General features: G+C 51.2%; 1 protein-coding gene across 1 annotated transcript in view; it reads left to right on the forward strand.

The window, feature by feature from the left end:
- The window catches only part of GRK4 (G protein-coupled receptor kinase 4), a 115,783-nt gene that overhangs the window by 99,910 nt on the left and 1,727 nt on the right, over positions 1 to 14,146 (forward strand). The window contains exons 12-16 of the mRNA XM_007953518.1: positions 2,745 to 2,834; positions 3,940 to 4,148; positions 8,610 to 8,747; positions 10,587 to 10,724; positions 11,465 to 11,602. Of these exons, the coding sequence (XP_007951709.1) occupies positions 2,745 to 2,834; positions 3,940 to 4,148; positions 8,610 to 8,747; positions 10,587 to 10,724; positions 11,465 to 11,602 (713 nt within the window). The remainder of the gene's footprint in view (positions 1 to 2,744; positions 2,835 to 3,939; positions 4,149 to 8,609; positions 8,748 to 10,586; positions 10,725 to 11,464; positions 11,603 to 14,146) is intronic.

Raw genomic sequence — 14,146 nt, forward strand, 5'->3', positions numbered from 1 at the left:
TGGAGGGTCGACGAAAGAGGGGGAGGCCTTCAAGGAGATGGATTGATATGGTGGCTGCGATGATGGGCTCAAGTATAGCAGGGATTGTGGGGCTGGTGCAGGATCGGGCAGTGTTTCGTTCTGCTGTGCATGGGGTCGCTATGGGTTGGAAACGACTCGACGGCACTTAACAACAACAAGAATGCCTAGGATATCAATTTTTATGTGTTCCATTTCATTTTTGACAACTTCCAATTTTCCTAGATTCATGCTTTGTACATTCCATGTTCTGATTATTAATGAATGTTTGTAGCTGTTTCTCCTCAATTTGAGTCGTGCCACATTAGCAAATGGAGGTCTCAAAAGCCTTACTTTATCCATTTCAGTAAGGTTGGTTCTACTCTGATGATGCAGCTCTTTCCCTGTCATATTTTGAGAGCCTTCAGACCTAAGTCTGCACTGTGTCGGACAATGTTTCCAGGCTATTCATAAAGTTGCACAGTAATGTATCAGACAGTGTTTCTCTGCTATTCATAAGATTTTCTCTGGCAGTTCTTTGAGAAGTGTATGCCCTCTTCCTTCTTCCTAGTCTGCCTCAGTCTGTAAGCTACATTGAAACCTGTGTACCATGTGCAACCATGCTGGCATTTGAAACACTGGTGGCACAGCCTCAAGCCTCACAGCAACACACAAACCACCACAGTATGACAAACTGACAGACAAGTTTGTCTCCTTTAGCTGTTTGAAACCTCGCCACCCTCCCCTTACCTGGATCCCTGGCTGCTGCTCTGCTCTGTCGTCCCCTCTGGCTTTGCTTTACCCTGCTTCCTTGCCTCTTGAGGGTGGGGCCTGGGTCCCTCCCCTTACCTGGATCCCTATCGCTGTTCTGCTCTGTTGTCCCCTCTGGCATTGAGCTCATAAGGAACCTGTACATATACCAGGAGGCTGTCATTTGAACAGAACAAGGGCTTGGTACATGGTTTAAAATCAGGAAGGAGGTGCATCAGGGTTGTATCCCTTCATCATACTTAGTCAATCTGTATGCTGAGTAAATAAGCCAAGAAGCTGGACTATATGAAGAAGAATGTGGCATCAGGACTAGAGGAAGACTCATCAACAACCCGTGATATGTAGATGACACAACCTTGCTTGTTGAAAGTGAAGAAGACTTGAAGCACTTACTGATGAAGATTAAAGGCTACAGTTTTCAGTATGGATTACACCTCAACATAAAGAAAACAAAAATCCTAACTTCTGGATCTATAAGCAGCATCACGATAAGTGGAAACAATTGAAGTTGTCAAAAATTTCATATTACTTATGTCCACGATCAACACGTGTGGAAGCAGCAGTCAATAAATCAAATGCTGTATCGCACTGGGCAAATGTGCTACAAAAGACCTCTTAAAAGTGCTGAAGAGCAAAGCGATTTCTTTGAATACTAAGCTGTTCCTAACCCATGCTGTGGTATTTTCAGTCACCTCACATGCATGTGCAAGCTGGACAATGAATAAAACCTAAGAGGAGTTGATGTTTTTGAGTTGTGGTGTTAATTAATAATAATGAAAGTACCCTGGACTGACAGGGGAAGGAACAAACCTGTCCTGGAGGAAGTGCAGCCGGAATGCTCATTGGAAGCAAGAATGGCCAGACTTCGTCTCACCTCCTTTCGTCATGTTGTCAGAAGGGACCATTCCCTGAAGAAGGATGTCATGCTTGGTAAAGTGGAGGGTCAACAACAAAGGGGAAGGCCCTCAATGAGATGGATTGATACAGTGGGTGCAGTGATGGGCTCAAGTGTAGCAGGGACTGTGAGGGTGACACGGGACTGGGCAGTGTTTGGTTCTGTTGCACACGGGGTGGCTGTGAGTCGGAGCTGACTTGACGGCACCTGACAACAGCAGCATGTGGCTGAGTCCCTAAGGGCACAGAGATTCAGTGCCTGGACAGCTAACTCAAAGGTAGGTGGCTTGAACCTACCTAGGTTTGCCTCAGAAGAAAGACCTGCAGCCTGTTTGGTAAAGATTACGGCCATGAGAACTCAGTGGAGCAGCTGTGCTGTGCGTACACGGGGACCCGTGGGTCAGAATTGACTCTCAGGCTGCCAGCCACCTGATGGGCATTTTAGGAGAAGCGAGGCTGCACAGTGGTGTCGACGATGAACAGCGTTGTCTCCCACAGGGTGGTTGATCGCTCTGTACTCCCCAAAGGACGTGTCACGTGATTTGTTGTTTCCAAAAATAAGACACTCCCCAATGTTCATATCCTCTCGTGCATAAGCACGCCTTTATACGTTATATAAAACGTGGGATGCATTGTGTGTCTAACTCCATTTTGTTTGCTGTTTCCCTAAACTACCTTGTGTTCTTCGGAGACAGAGAATCCCTGCCCCGTGTTTGTTTTGTCCCTGTGTGTCTCCCTGTTGGTACTCTGGCGACAGTGTGTGTTATTTCTAGTTGAGGCTGTTTGCATTGTGGTTTTAGTCCTGTACCTGGCAGTTATATGAAAGGAAGGTTGCAAACCCAAGGCTGTCCCATCAAGTGCTCCAGGGGCTTCCCACTCAGGTAGCCAGGCCTGACTCTGGTCTCCGGCTCTCACTCGAAGGGAACGCCACACCAGACCGTACGTTGCTAACTGGGGAAATACTCTCTGTCGTTTTCAATTGAAGCGTGTCCAAGTGTGAAATGGCACTGTTTCCACCCGTGGGTGGAGGATGTCTCCCCGTTCTTCCCACTCTGATGAGGAATGTGTTTGGACACCCACAGGACACATTCGGATTTCAGATCTGGGCTTAGCTGTGGAGATCCCAGAAGGGGGGACGGTCCGCGGAAGAGTCGGAACAGTCGGTTACATGGGTACGTGATTGATTGCTTCCACCGTCTTCATACTTCCTGTCTGTGTGAGTGCTCCACGTGGCCAGACGAGGGGTACCAGCGTACCACCCAGTTCTGGCCATGCTCCTCCTGTCAGACAGTACAAGCAGTGTCGAGCCTTTAACCAGTTAGCGTGTTAGCATGGCCTCATCCACCCTTCTCTTTCTGCAGAGGAGGGGATGGAGGCCCAGGAGGGCTCAGTGTCCCTGAGTCATGTAGCTCACCGGAGAAGAGTCAGGGATGGCAGGTCCCCTTGCTCTGTCCCCAGGCCACACACAGACTGCTACATGGCCTTTGGGCGTTACTTGGTGACGCTGGAGCATCTGTGGGCTGGAGGCCCTGGCTTGGGTCAGTCAGCTCAGAGCAGGAACCTCCCCTATCCTGGGCCTACACCGCGTGGTGTGGGGATCAGGGCTCTGAGAAGTGCCTGGGAGTGCCAGCCGCCCTTAGAGTGGCCTCCACTACAGACCCCTGCAGTAAGGCCCCCTGCCCCAGCCCCTGCTGTCTCCTGCTCTGGGGACTTTAGTCTGACTCAGGGAGCCACGTGTTTGGCAGGGACACCCTCCTCAGGAAACAGATCTTACCTGTAACACCCTTGCCCCGTGTTAGCATGCACTATGGCAGTTAGTTTCAGCCCTCTGAAGGATACAAACATTACTTCATAATAGTTTTATTTAGATGTAATTCACATGTACAAAACACATCTTTTGAAAGTGTAGCATTCAGTCGATTTTAGCATTTTTATAGAACCGTGCAGCCATCAGCACTGTCTAACTGGGGAATGTCCCATCACTCCAGAAATCAACCCTGTACCGTGAGCACTCACTCCCATTCCATGCAAACCTGGAGTAGGCCCCAGGAGGCCATGGATCCCTTCCTGTTTATGTGGATTTGCCCACTGTGAACATTTCATGACAGTGCAGTCACACAGTGTGTGGCCTTTTTGGCCAGGCTCCTTGTACATGGTAGACTGTGTCAAGGTTCATGCATGTTGTCATAGACGCTACATTGCTAATGTGTTATTTGGAATTAATTACAAGAGAATTTAAAGCCATAATGTAACTTCATTTCCTTATTTGTCACCTAGCTCCGGAAGTTATCAATAATGAGAACTATACCTTTAGTCCTGACTGGTGGGGACTTGGCTGTCTGATTTATGAAATGATTCAGGGACATTCTCCATTCAGAAAATTCAAAGAGAAGGTGAACCGAGAGGAGGTGAATCGCAGAGTGAACCAGGACAGCGAGCGGTACTCGGAGAAGTTTTCAGAGGACGCCAGGTCCATCTGCCAGATGGTGGGTCAGGTTCTACCCGGGTCGGGAAGTTCAACTCCTAACGCATGCTTGTGTTCACTGCCAAGTTATAAACAGTCACCAGTCTGTCACTCATTCACTGGGTCTGTAGCAAAACTTTGTCCCAATTGAGGAGAGTGAGCTCAGTGGCAGGTGCTCAGATGTCATGACAATCCCAGCTCCCCATCCTGACATCGACACTCTCAGACTCACACGTCACGACAAACCCAGCGCCCCTTCCCAACGCTGACGCTCACGGCCTTTGTCCTGGGGCAGAGGGAACATGACTATTGGTTTTCTGACCCATTAGAACAAAGCTGAGTAAAACTTGTTTGCTTTCTCCCGAGACACCATGGCAGGGAGGGTGGTGCCAAGGGTTTATTCTCTTTTCAGAAAATAGAGGAGCCTGGTTTCACGACTCCTTTGATGAGAAATTAAATACGAAACAGTATGTCACGTAGGTTTGAAATAGTGAGGCTTTTTCTCTCCTCACTTTGATTTTATCTGTGTGTTTCTTGTTCACCGACTGCCAGGGATTATAGTCAGAACGCCTGGCTGTCGTTAGTTGCCGTCACGGGGCTCTGCCTCGTGGTGACTCCATGCCCAACAGAACATCTTCATGAGGTTGGGATGTCTGAGTCCAGTGTGGCAGCCACTGTGTGCGTCCTTCCATGAGGGTCTCCCTTGTTTCCGCTGACCCTCTACTTCACCAACACGGTGGCCTTTTCCAGCCGCTGCCCTTTCCCTGTGATGCGCCCAGAGTAAGTCAGCCGCCGTCCCACCCTCTCCCATCAGAGGAGCATTCCGGCTGCTCCTGCTAACGCTGATTGGTTCTGGCCGTCCATGGTGTGTTCCCTCCCCTTCCCCAGCACATCCGTTGTTCTTCGGTCTTCCTTATTCCTTGTCCAGCTCTTGCGTGCATATGAGGCGACTGACAGACCATGGCCTGCTCAGGCGCCCCTTAGTCCTCCGAGTGATGGCTTTACAGTTTAGAAGCTGAAAGCGGTCTTGTCCGGCAGCTCTGTGTGCTCCAGGCCCTGTGCTGGGGCTCCACGGATCTTTTTTTTCAATGTTCGAAAGCCCTTTGAACTTGGCATTGTTCCCTGCGTGTTACAGTGAGAAGTGGGGATGGGGTGGGAGACACTCATCCACGATCCGAGGCTCAGAGAGGCATGGCCAGGTCTGGCCCATCCGTCTCATTGCAGGCAGTGCTCCCACTCCCCTGGCTGCCCAGACACAGGGTGAGTGGGAGAGGCTCCCTTTATCACACCACTATCTTCAACCGATAGTGATGGTTTCTTCACTGGTTTCCACTCCACGAGATTTCCTGAGCATCTATGTACCAGGCACCATCTAGGTGCTGGGGGTTTGCCTTGAGCAAGACAGGACACGTCCCTGCCCTCCTGGTGTCTTCCTCAAAGGAGAAGACGTGTGTCCATCGGACATGATGCCTGCTCAGAGCCCTGGAAAGCTGGGGAGTGGACCATCAGGACTGGGGGGTCGTGGTTCCACATAGACCTTCTGTAAGGGAGGGCTCGGGCCTCCTAGGCAGAGGGCCCCGAGGCCCCACAGGGTAGACCACTGAGGCTGGTGGCCAGGAGCTGCCAGGGTAAGAGGGACGGGAGGAAGGAGAGCCGTCAGGAGGCGTGGCCGCAGAGGAGCTGGTGGGACATGGTCACATCCTGGGTGTCTCTTGAGGCAGAACCCACAGGAGAGGAGCCCAGGGTGAGGCCAAGACTGAGATTGGAACAAGCACCTTGGGCGAAGGGGACCCACTGGGGCGCAATCCTGCGTTAGGTGAGAGGGTGGGACCTGTCGTGGGGAGAAGCCAGCTCGCTCACCCTCTGGGGCAGGCGGGGCGGAGCCTCTCTGCGCTTCATGAGCTGGCTGCCAGGGAGGGCATGGCACTGGAGGGGGAGGTGGTGGGAGGCTCTGGGCAGCGTCTGGCCCCTTGGAGACAGGACGTGGATCTCGGGCGTGGATGCAGTCTGGCGCGGGAAAGTTGCAGGCTCCGGCGTGTGGGGAGTTGGATGGACTGTGTTGTGGTTTAGACGGGCACGTGTGGTGAGGCAGGAGCGGGCAAAGGGGGCTGGGCGCATGTAGAGGAGGGGTTAAGTGATGGGCCCCAGAATCTAAGCTGGGGTGGGGGGAGGTCACAGCAGAGCAAAGGCGGCCACGGGCACCAAGCACTGGTGTATGGTTGTTGTTAGGTGCCGTCTAGTCGTCTCCGACTCATAGCGACCCCATGCACAGCAGAACGAAACACCGCCCAGTCCCACGCCAGCTCCATGATCCCTGCTATACTTGAGCCCATCGTCGCAGCCATCGTGTCAATCCATCTCGTTGAGGGCCTTCTCCTGTCGTCAGCCCTCCACCTTACCAAGCATGACATCCTTCTCCAGGGAGTGGTCGCTTCTGACAACATGACCAAAGTAGGTGAGACGAAGCCTGACCATTCTCGCTTCCAAGGAGCATTCTGGCTGCACTTCCTCCAGGACAGATCTGTTAGTTCTTTTAGCAGTCCACGGTACTTTCAGCATTCTTCACCAGCACCACAACTCAAAAGCATCAACTCTTCTTCGGTCTTCCTTATTCATTGTCCAGCCCTCACATGCAAATGAGGGAACTAAAAATACCATGGCTTGTGTCAGGCGCACCTTAGTCCTCAAGGAGACATCTTTGCTCCTCAGCACTTGAAAGAGGTCCTTTGCAGCCGACTTGCCCAGTGCTACTCGTCATCTCATGTCCTTACTGCTCCTTCTGTTGACGTCGATTGTAGAACCAAGCAATGTGAAGTCCTTAACAACTTCAGTCTTTTCTCCATTTATCATGATGCTGCTTATTGGTCCAATTTTGAGGATTTTTATCTTCTTTATATTGAGATGTAACCCATACTGCAGACTGTTTCTTCACCCTTCATCAGTAGGTGCCTTAAGTCATCCTCACTTTCAGCAAGCAAAGTTGTATCGTCTGCATATCTCAGGTTGTTAATGATTCTTCTCCAATCCTGATACCACGTTTTTCTTCATATAGTCCAGTTTCTTGGATTATTTGTTCAGCGTATAGATTGAATAAGTGTGGGGAAAGGATACAACCCTGACGCACTTCCTTCCTGATTTTAAACCATGTAGTGTCCCCTTGTTCTGTTCAAACAACAGCCTGGGGCATAATTTCCCAACCCCTGGTCTAGGCTGAAGGAGCTCTGCTGGCATAGTGGGTAACATATTTGGCTGCTAACCAGAAGGTCAGCAGTTCAAACCCACCAGCTGCTCTGAGGGAAGATGAAGCAATCTACTTTTGTAAACATTTAGTCTTGGAAACCCAGTGGGGATCGCTATGAGTCAGAATTGACTCAGTGGCAGTGGGTTTGGGGTTTGGGTCTAGGCTATATCTTAGAGGTCCAGATCTTTAGTAAAAGGAGCCCTGGTGGCGTAGTGGTTCAGCACTTGGCTGCAAACCCAAAGGTTGATAGTTTGAACCCACCAGCCAGTCTGTGGGAGAACCACGTGGCAGTCTGCTTCTTTAAGGGTAATGGCGTGGGGAGCCCGATGGCCAGTTTCTCCTCTGTCCTCCAGGGCCGCTGTGAGGTGCGGTTGACTGGGCAGCAGTGGGTTTGGTTTTGGGGTTTGAATCCTTAGACACAGCCACTGTTTCCGATGATGATAATTGTGTAGAAAGGCCACGTGGAGTTTGTGACAAATGTAAATAGTATACAAGGAATGCTTGTCTTCTTAATGGTGGTGAAAATGTGCACGTGTAGACAACACAACTTGCAAGGAACCCTTGTGAAAGAGAGGCTTCGTCTGGAAGAGCATGTGGTTCCCAGAAGGAGATACGCTCTGTGTGTGCACCCTCCAAACCCCTTAGTGATCACCTCCGAGCCCCATAGTGACCATCCTCTGAGCCCCTTAGTGACCATCCTCCAAGCCCCTTAGTGACCATCCTCCAAGCCCCTTAATGACTCTTCCTTAGTGACTGTCCTGAGCCCCTTAATGACTCTTCCTTAGTGACTGTCCTGAGCCCCTTAATGACTCTTCCTTAGTGACTGTCCTGTGCCCCTTAGTGATCACCTCCCAGCCCCTTAGTGACCATCCTGAGCCCCTTAGTGACCTGTTTCACCAGTGGGCTCAGGTGGTTTCTACTTACACACATAACTGCGTTGTGGTGGAAACTGACGTGCGCAGCAGTTTTCACTTCCTTAAAAAAAAGTCCCCCCGTTTTTGCAGGATTAGACATTTTTTCTTAGGGATTTACTCAGCAATCTCTTGACTGATTGAAAGTGCAAAGGCAGAACTTTAGCCCAGCTGCCGTGGTGTGTTCTGAGTGAGTCCACTGTGAGCGGCTGAGGCCGTGCTGAGACCTGAGCAGCCCTGCTCGTTCAGACACAGGCACCCTCCCGCCCGACCCCATGGAATTATTGTGGGATTTTCTGAGTTCATACCTTTCTCCATCTGCCGCTTGTAGCTACTCACCAAGAACCCAAAGGAGCGGCTGGGCTGCAAGGGGGTCGGAGCAGCTGAAGTCAGACAGCATCCTGTGTTCAAGGACATTAACTTCAAGAGGCTGGAGGCCGGTATGCTGGAGCCCCCGTTCTGTCCTGATGTAAGTAGGCTGCCGCACGCGTGGCAGGGTGTCCAGGAAAGCTGGTCCCCTAGCAAGTGCGTGTTCTCAGAGCAGGTCAGACCCCCCCGGAGCCCGGGCTGGCCTCTGCTCTCCAGGGCCCAGACGGGCTCTTCCTCCCCACCCACGGCCCCCCGCCCCCGCCACGCAGCAGACCCCAGGCCACACGCATCTGCACTTGCGCCTCCACTGCCGTGGCCCAGCCGCGTCATCGGCCGCCTCAGAAATCCCAGCACCATCATGTCCCCCCCACCTTACCTGTGTCTTCCTCTCCGATCCCCTTGCTGGTGTTGCCTGTGGGCCGTGTCCCACACCAGGGCGGGCCTTCACGCGTTCTCGTCCCCATCCCACAGCCCTAACTGCTGCTGTCCCCTACCCTGTGTCTCATGAGGTCAGGGGCTGTGGCTGGCTCCGCAGGCACCAGTCCTCCCTGAGAGGGAACCCCGTGTCAGATGGGGGGCGGATATGCCTCCCTCATGGGCTTGCTGCTGGGGTCGAATGAGGCAGGGCTGCTAGGCACTCAGCCTGGTGCCTGGAGCTGCAGAGGGGCTGGTAGACAAGGAATTCCTGTTGACAAAAGAATAAGGTAAAGCAGGAGTTTGGCCTCTATCATCCACTCCAGACTGTGAGAGAGACGCAGAGGTCAGGGAACTGCAGGATGATGGGATTAAGGACACTTCAAACAGTTTTTGTTTTTGGGGCTTTTGATGTTTCCTTTATAGTCTTAGTATATGTCATTCATTACCTACCAAACATGGTCGTAGAGTTTGGGGCCACAACAGAGAACCAGACGAGCAAGGGCTCTGCTCCCCGGACCTTGTTGTCTGCAGAGAGGGGCAGTAAAACAGCCCGCCAGCAAGATCAGGACAAGAGCTGCCAGTCAGGAGATGCTCCGTGGGCACTGAGGGTGGGCACACCCAGCAGGGGTTCCGACGGTTTCTGTGTGACCTGCTTAATTTGATACACGGCGTGCAGCCGGTCCACAGGCAGGTCTAAGAACAACTCACTGAAGGTTGCATTGGACGGTTTGGGCTGCTGACGTGTAGAACAGCCCAGAGTCCTGAGCCCTTGGCCTGGGCTCTGGTCATGGGGGCAGGGACTGCAGGTCACATCCATCTCCCACCGCCATACACAGTGCATGACGGTGAGTGGGGAGTGATGGTCACTGTTCATGGACAGCAGCTGCACCAAGTGAAGCCCACACTGGTGACCTGCAGCGTGTTGCTGCTTCGATGATACCACTCACTGCGGTGGCATCCTGGGGCTGGCCTGCAGGGGGGACGTGTTCTCAGAATGGCCAGAGTCTCCTACAGGCTATCTCGTGCTGCAGCGCCTGGGCCCTGGGCCTCTCAGCCCAACAGACCAGGGGCTGTGCAGAAGGGGACAGATTCAGCCCCGTGTGCCCTGCTTGCTTGCTGGTGGGAACTGTAGGGCCAGGTTTCTGTGCCCCCACCCCTATGCCTGTCCACCACCTGAGGCCATCAGATGAACACTAGGGGGACACCCCAGCAGGCCCTCCACTCCTCACACAGACTGTTGTAGGGTGTGTATGTGGAGGGCCACTGAGGACAGAGCCATCCCTGAGGGTCCCACACCCAACAGGCTTCCAGCCAACAGGGTCCATCCTTCCTCTAGTGCTCTGCTCCCATCCTGCCCTCTGTCAAACCCTGCCCCATGTGTGTCTGAGAAAGACAGGGTGGCCCTGAGGAGTGTGTGTACAGAGCACAGGGCCATGCCGGTTCCCGAGGCCTTCGTTCTGTAACTGGAGAAGCAAAGCCTGTCTCCAGCCATTTCATGGTGGGTGCCTGTCCTTGTGCCCAGCCTCACGCCGTGTACTGCAAGGACGTCTTGGATATTGAGCAGTTCTCCACCGTGAAGGGGGTCTACCTGGACACCAAAGATGAAGACTTCTACGCTGCATTTGCCACCGGCTGTGTCTCTATCCCCTGGCAGAACGAGGTACTACCCTCAGAGCTCACCTGCTCGAAGCCAATGACGGCTCTGGGAGAGAATACGGACGTGTGTGCAGGCCCTCTTACTGCGTTTCCTTCTAAAGGGATCTTTTTAGCTATTTTACATATATATTTATTAGCTCTGGTAGCATAGTGCCTGAGGCACTTGACTGCTAACCAGAAGGCTGGTGGTTCAAACCAACCAGCCACTCCTCGGAAGGAAGATGGGGCAATCTACTTCCGTAGTGATACTGCCTCGGAAACCCAAGGAGGGATCGCTATGAGTCGGGTCCGACTCGACAGCAAATAACAACAACAACAACATTTATTAAAGTATATATGGATCTCTTGGGAGATGAAATTATGAGCCATCTCTGAGCACAGGCCTAGACCATAGGTCAGCCCCAAGCATGGGGCTGCTTCTGTGAACAGGGGCTGGACAGAGGGGCCATCTGAGGTCTGAGGGGCTGGCCTGCTCCCCCAAGTCCCACTCCCTAAGCAGAGCTGGCTGTGTGGCCACAGCCCCAGTAGTTAACTGCATTGGGGTGCACTCAGTTAGGGGAGGAGGCTACACTAGTTACCGCGAGAAGAAGTAGGAAGCAGGAATGTAGGAATCCAGGGAAGGGGACTAGGTGGGTCTCGTACCCTTGGCATGGCCACGTTGAGCACAGATGCAGGGGGTCTTGAGGTCACTGGCTCACGTACATGCCTCACCTGCCTCTCACATTGGCTGTTCTGTGTATGCAGATCATCGAATCCCAGTGTTTCCAGGACCTCGGTGACAGTGGGGATGAGGAAGACTCTACACTTGACCTGGAAGAGAAAGTGTGTCCTCCTGTCCACAGACCCAAGAGAGGCTTCTTCTACAGGCTTCTTATGAGGGGGGTGAGCAGCCTTGTGATTGGTTGGGTTTTTATCATTATTATTGTTGTTGTTGTTGTTGTTGTTGTTGTAGGATGAGCTCTGATGACACAGTGGTTAAGGCTTTCGGCTGCTAACCAAAGATCGTCAGTTTGAACCCACCAGCCACTCCACAGCAGTCTACTTCCATAAAGATGACAGCCTTGGAAACCCTATCTATGAGGGAATTCTACTTTGTCCTCTAGGGGCACTGTAAGTGGAATCGACTCCACGGCAGTGGGTGTGGTTTGGGCTCTGCTTCCCTGAAGATTGACAGCCTTGGAAAGAAACCCTATGGGGCAGTTCCAGTCTGTCCTACAGAGCAGTGGGTAGTGGGGCTGGGTTTGTTTTTTGATATTGTAGTTGAGGATACACAGCAAAACATACATCCATTGGACAGTTTGTACATGTATCATTTAGTGACACTGAAGACATTCTTCAAGTTGTGCAACCATTTACCCCCTCATTTTCTGAGTTGTTCCTTCCTCATTTACATAAACTTACTGCCTCCTAAGGTTTCTACCTAGCCTTTCAACTTGCTGTTATCAATTGATCCCTTACAACAACACACTGCTGTCAAGTCGGATCTGACTCATGGCGACCCCTCCTTGGGTTTCAAAGGTGGTATCACTACAGAAGTAGATTGCCCATTCTTCCTTCCTTGGAGCCACTAGTGGGTTTGAACCTCCAGCCTTCTGGTTAGCAGTCAGATGCCTTAGGCACTGAGCCACCAGAGCTGCTATCTTCACTGAAGCAAAGCCCAAACCACACCCAATGCCTGGAGTGGATTCTGACTCACAGCGCCCCTAGAGGACAGAGTGGAACTGCCCACAGGGTCTCCCAGGCTGTCAATCTTCACAGAAGCAAAGCCCAAACCACACTCACTGCCGTGGAGTCCATTCTGACCCACAGCGCCCCTAGAGGACAGAGTGGAACTGCCCACAGGGTCTCCAAGGCTGTCAGTCTTCACAAAGGCAAAGCCCAAACCAAACTCACTGCCATTGACTTGACTCGACTCATAGAAACTCCTCCTTGGGTTTCCGAGGCGGTATCACTACGGAAGTAGATTGCCCAACCTTCCTTTTGAGGAGTGGCTGGTGAGTTTGAACCGCCAGCCTTCTGGGTAGCAGTCAGATGCCTTAGGCACTACGCTACTAGAGGTCTTGATCCCTTACAGATAGCTTACACTCAGCGTGTTGGGAGGCCAGTAACTGGGACGTCGCACGGAACTGTGACCTAGACCTCCAGACCAAGGAGCCAGATCGCACAAGCAGTCTCGGCAGCTGCGCTCTCTCTCTTTATTTATTTATTTTTGTCATTGTAAATGTATGTGTCACAAAAGAGAGTTCCGGTCAGATGGAGGAATAGGCAGACAAGCGACACAGACCCTCTTCAACAAAGAAAAGAAAAACCAATGGACAGATACAGGAGATAATCCTGGAACCCTGAGCTTTGAAAGGAACTATACAGAAGTGAATTAGCACCAAATAGTGGAAAAGCCTGAATGAAAACAGTGAGGACAGACATAGTTGGAGCTGCAGACTATCAGCTACTCTGACAAGACCAACAGCCTGAATATTTCCAAGTGGTGTTGGGACCTGAGAATTGACTTAAAGATAGTCCCAGTCACCAAGGGCTGCAGGGATGACTGTGCTGGTGGCCTATGACTAGGAAGGGAAACAGCAAGGAGGGAGACAACCTGAGCAGTGGACTTTCTGCTGTCTGGAGGGTGCAGCCATTTTGATTTACACGTGGCAGCCATTTTGGATATTTAAAGTGACCCAGGACACAGCAATTTTGAATGTTTACAATTGGCAACCATTTTGGATTTTCAAGTGATAGTATTCTCATTCGCATTCCAGGGACCTAAGAACAGTCTCTGTTTGCCAGGGTCGGCAAGAACGTATGAGAGGTTGACAACAGGAAAGGAGACAGGTGGTGAGTGTATAAGTGCTGTCAACTAGTGAATAGAGGAGTACAGCACAGTACCCTGCCTGTACGGATAACATACAAAGAAAACAAAAATTGTGGGCAAGTTACTCCAACATATAATCACCAATTAAATATAAACACAAAAACAACACAATGCCTCGCAGACAACAGAGCATCACAGTCCACACAAAGAAGCAAGATAAAGCAGGAGAAACAAGGGACCAGGATACAGACCCAAAACACATCCCTGAGGAAGACACAGCATTGGAACTCCCTGATAAGGAATTCAGAAGAATTATATTTAGGTATCTTCAAAGGATTGAGAGAAAGACCAAGGAAAACATAGACAACACCCTAGAAGAATTTTGGAAGAAAATACAAGAACAGAATAACAAAATAAATGAAAAATTAGAAATGACTCTAAATCTACAGATAGAAATCCAAAAGATTAATACTAAATTGTCAGAAATAGATAACACATTGAAAGGGCAAAGGAGTAGAATTGATGCAATGGAAGGCAGAATTAATGAGATTGAAGACAGATACCTGAATACTTCTTTGGAAAGGGATCAATCAGAAAAAAGATAAAAACAAAAT

The sequence above is a fragment of the Orycteropus afer genome, unplaced genomic scaffold (genome assembly GCF_000298275.1).
Source record: "Orycteropus afer afer isolate SDZICR_OR568_19922 unplaced genomic scaffold, OryAfe1.0 scaffold00398, whole genome shotgun sequence".
In the NCBI taxonomy this organism is placed as follows: domain Eukaryota; kingdom Metazoa; phylum Chordata; class Mammalia; order Tubulidentata; family Orycteropodidae; genus Orycteropus; species Orycteropus afer.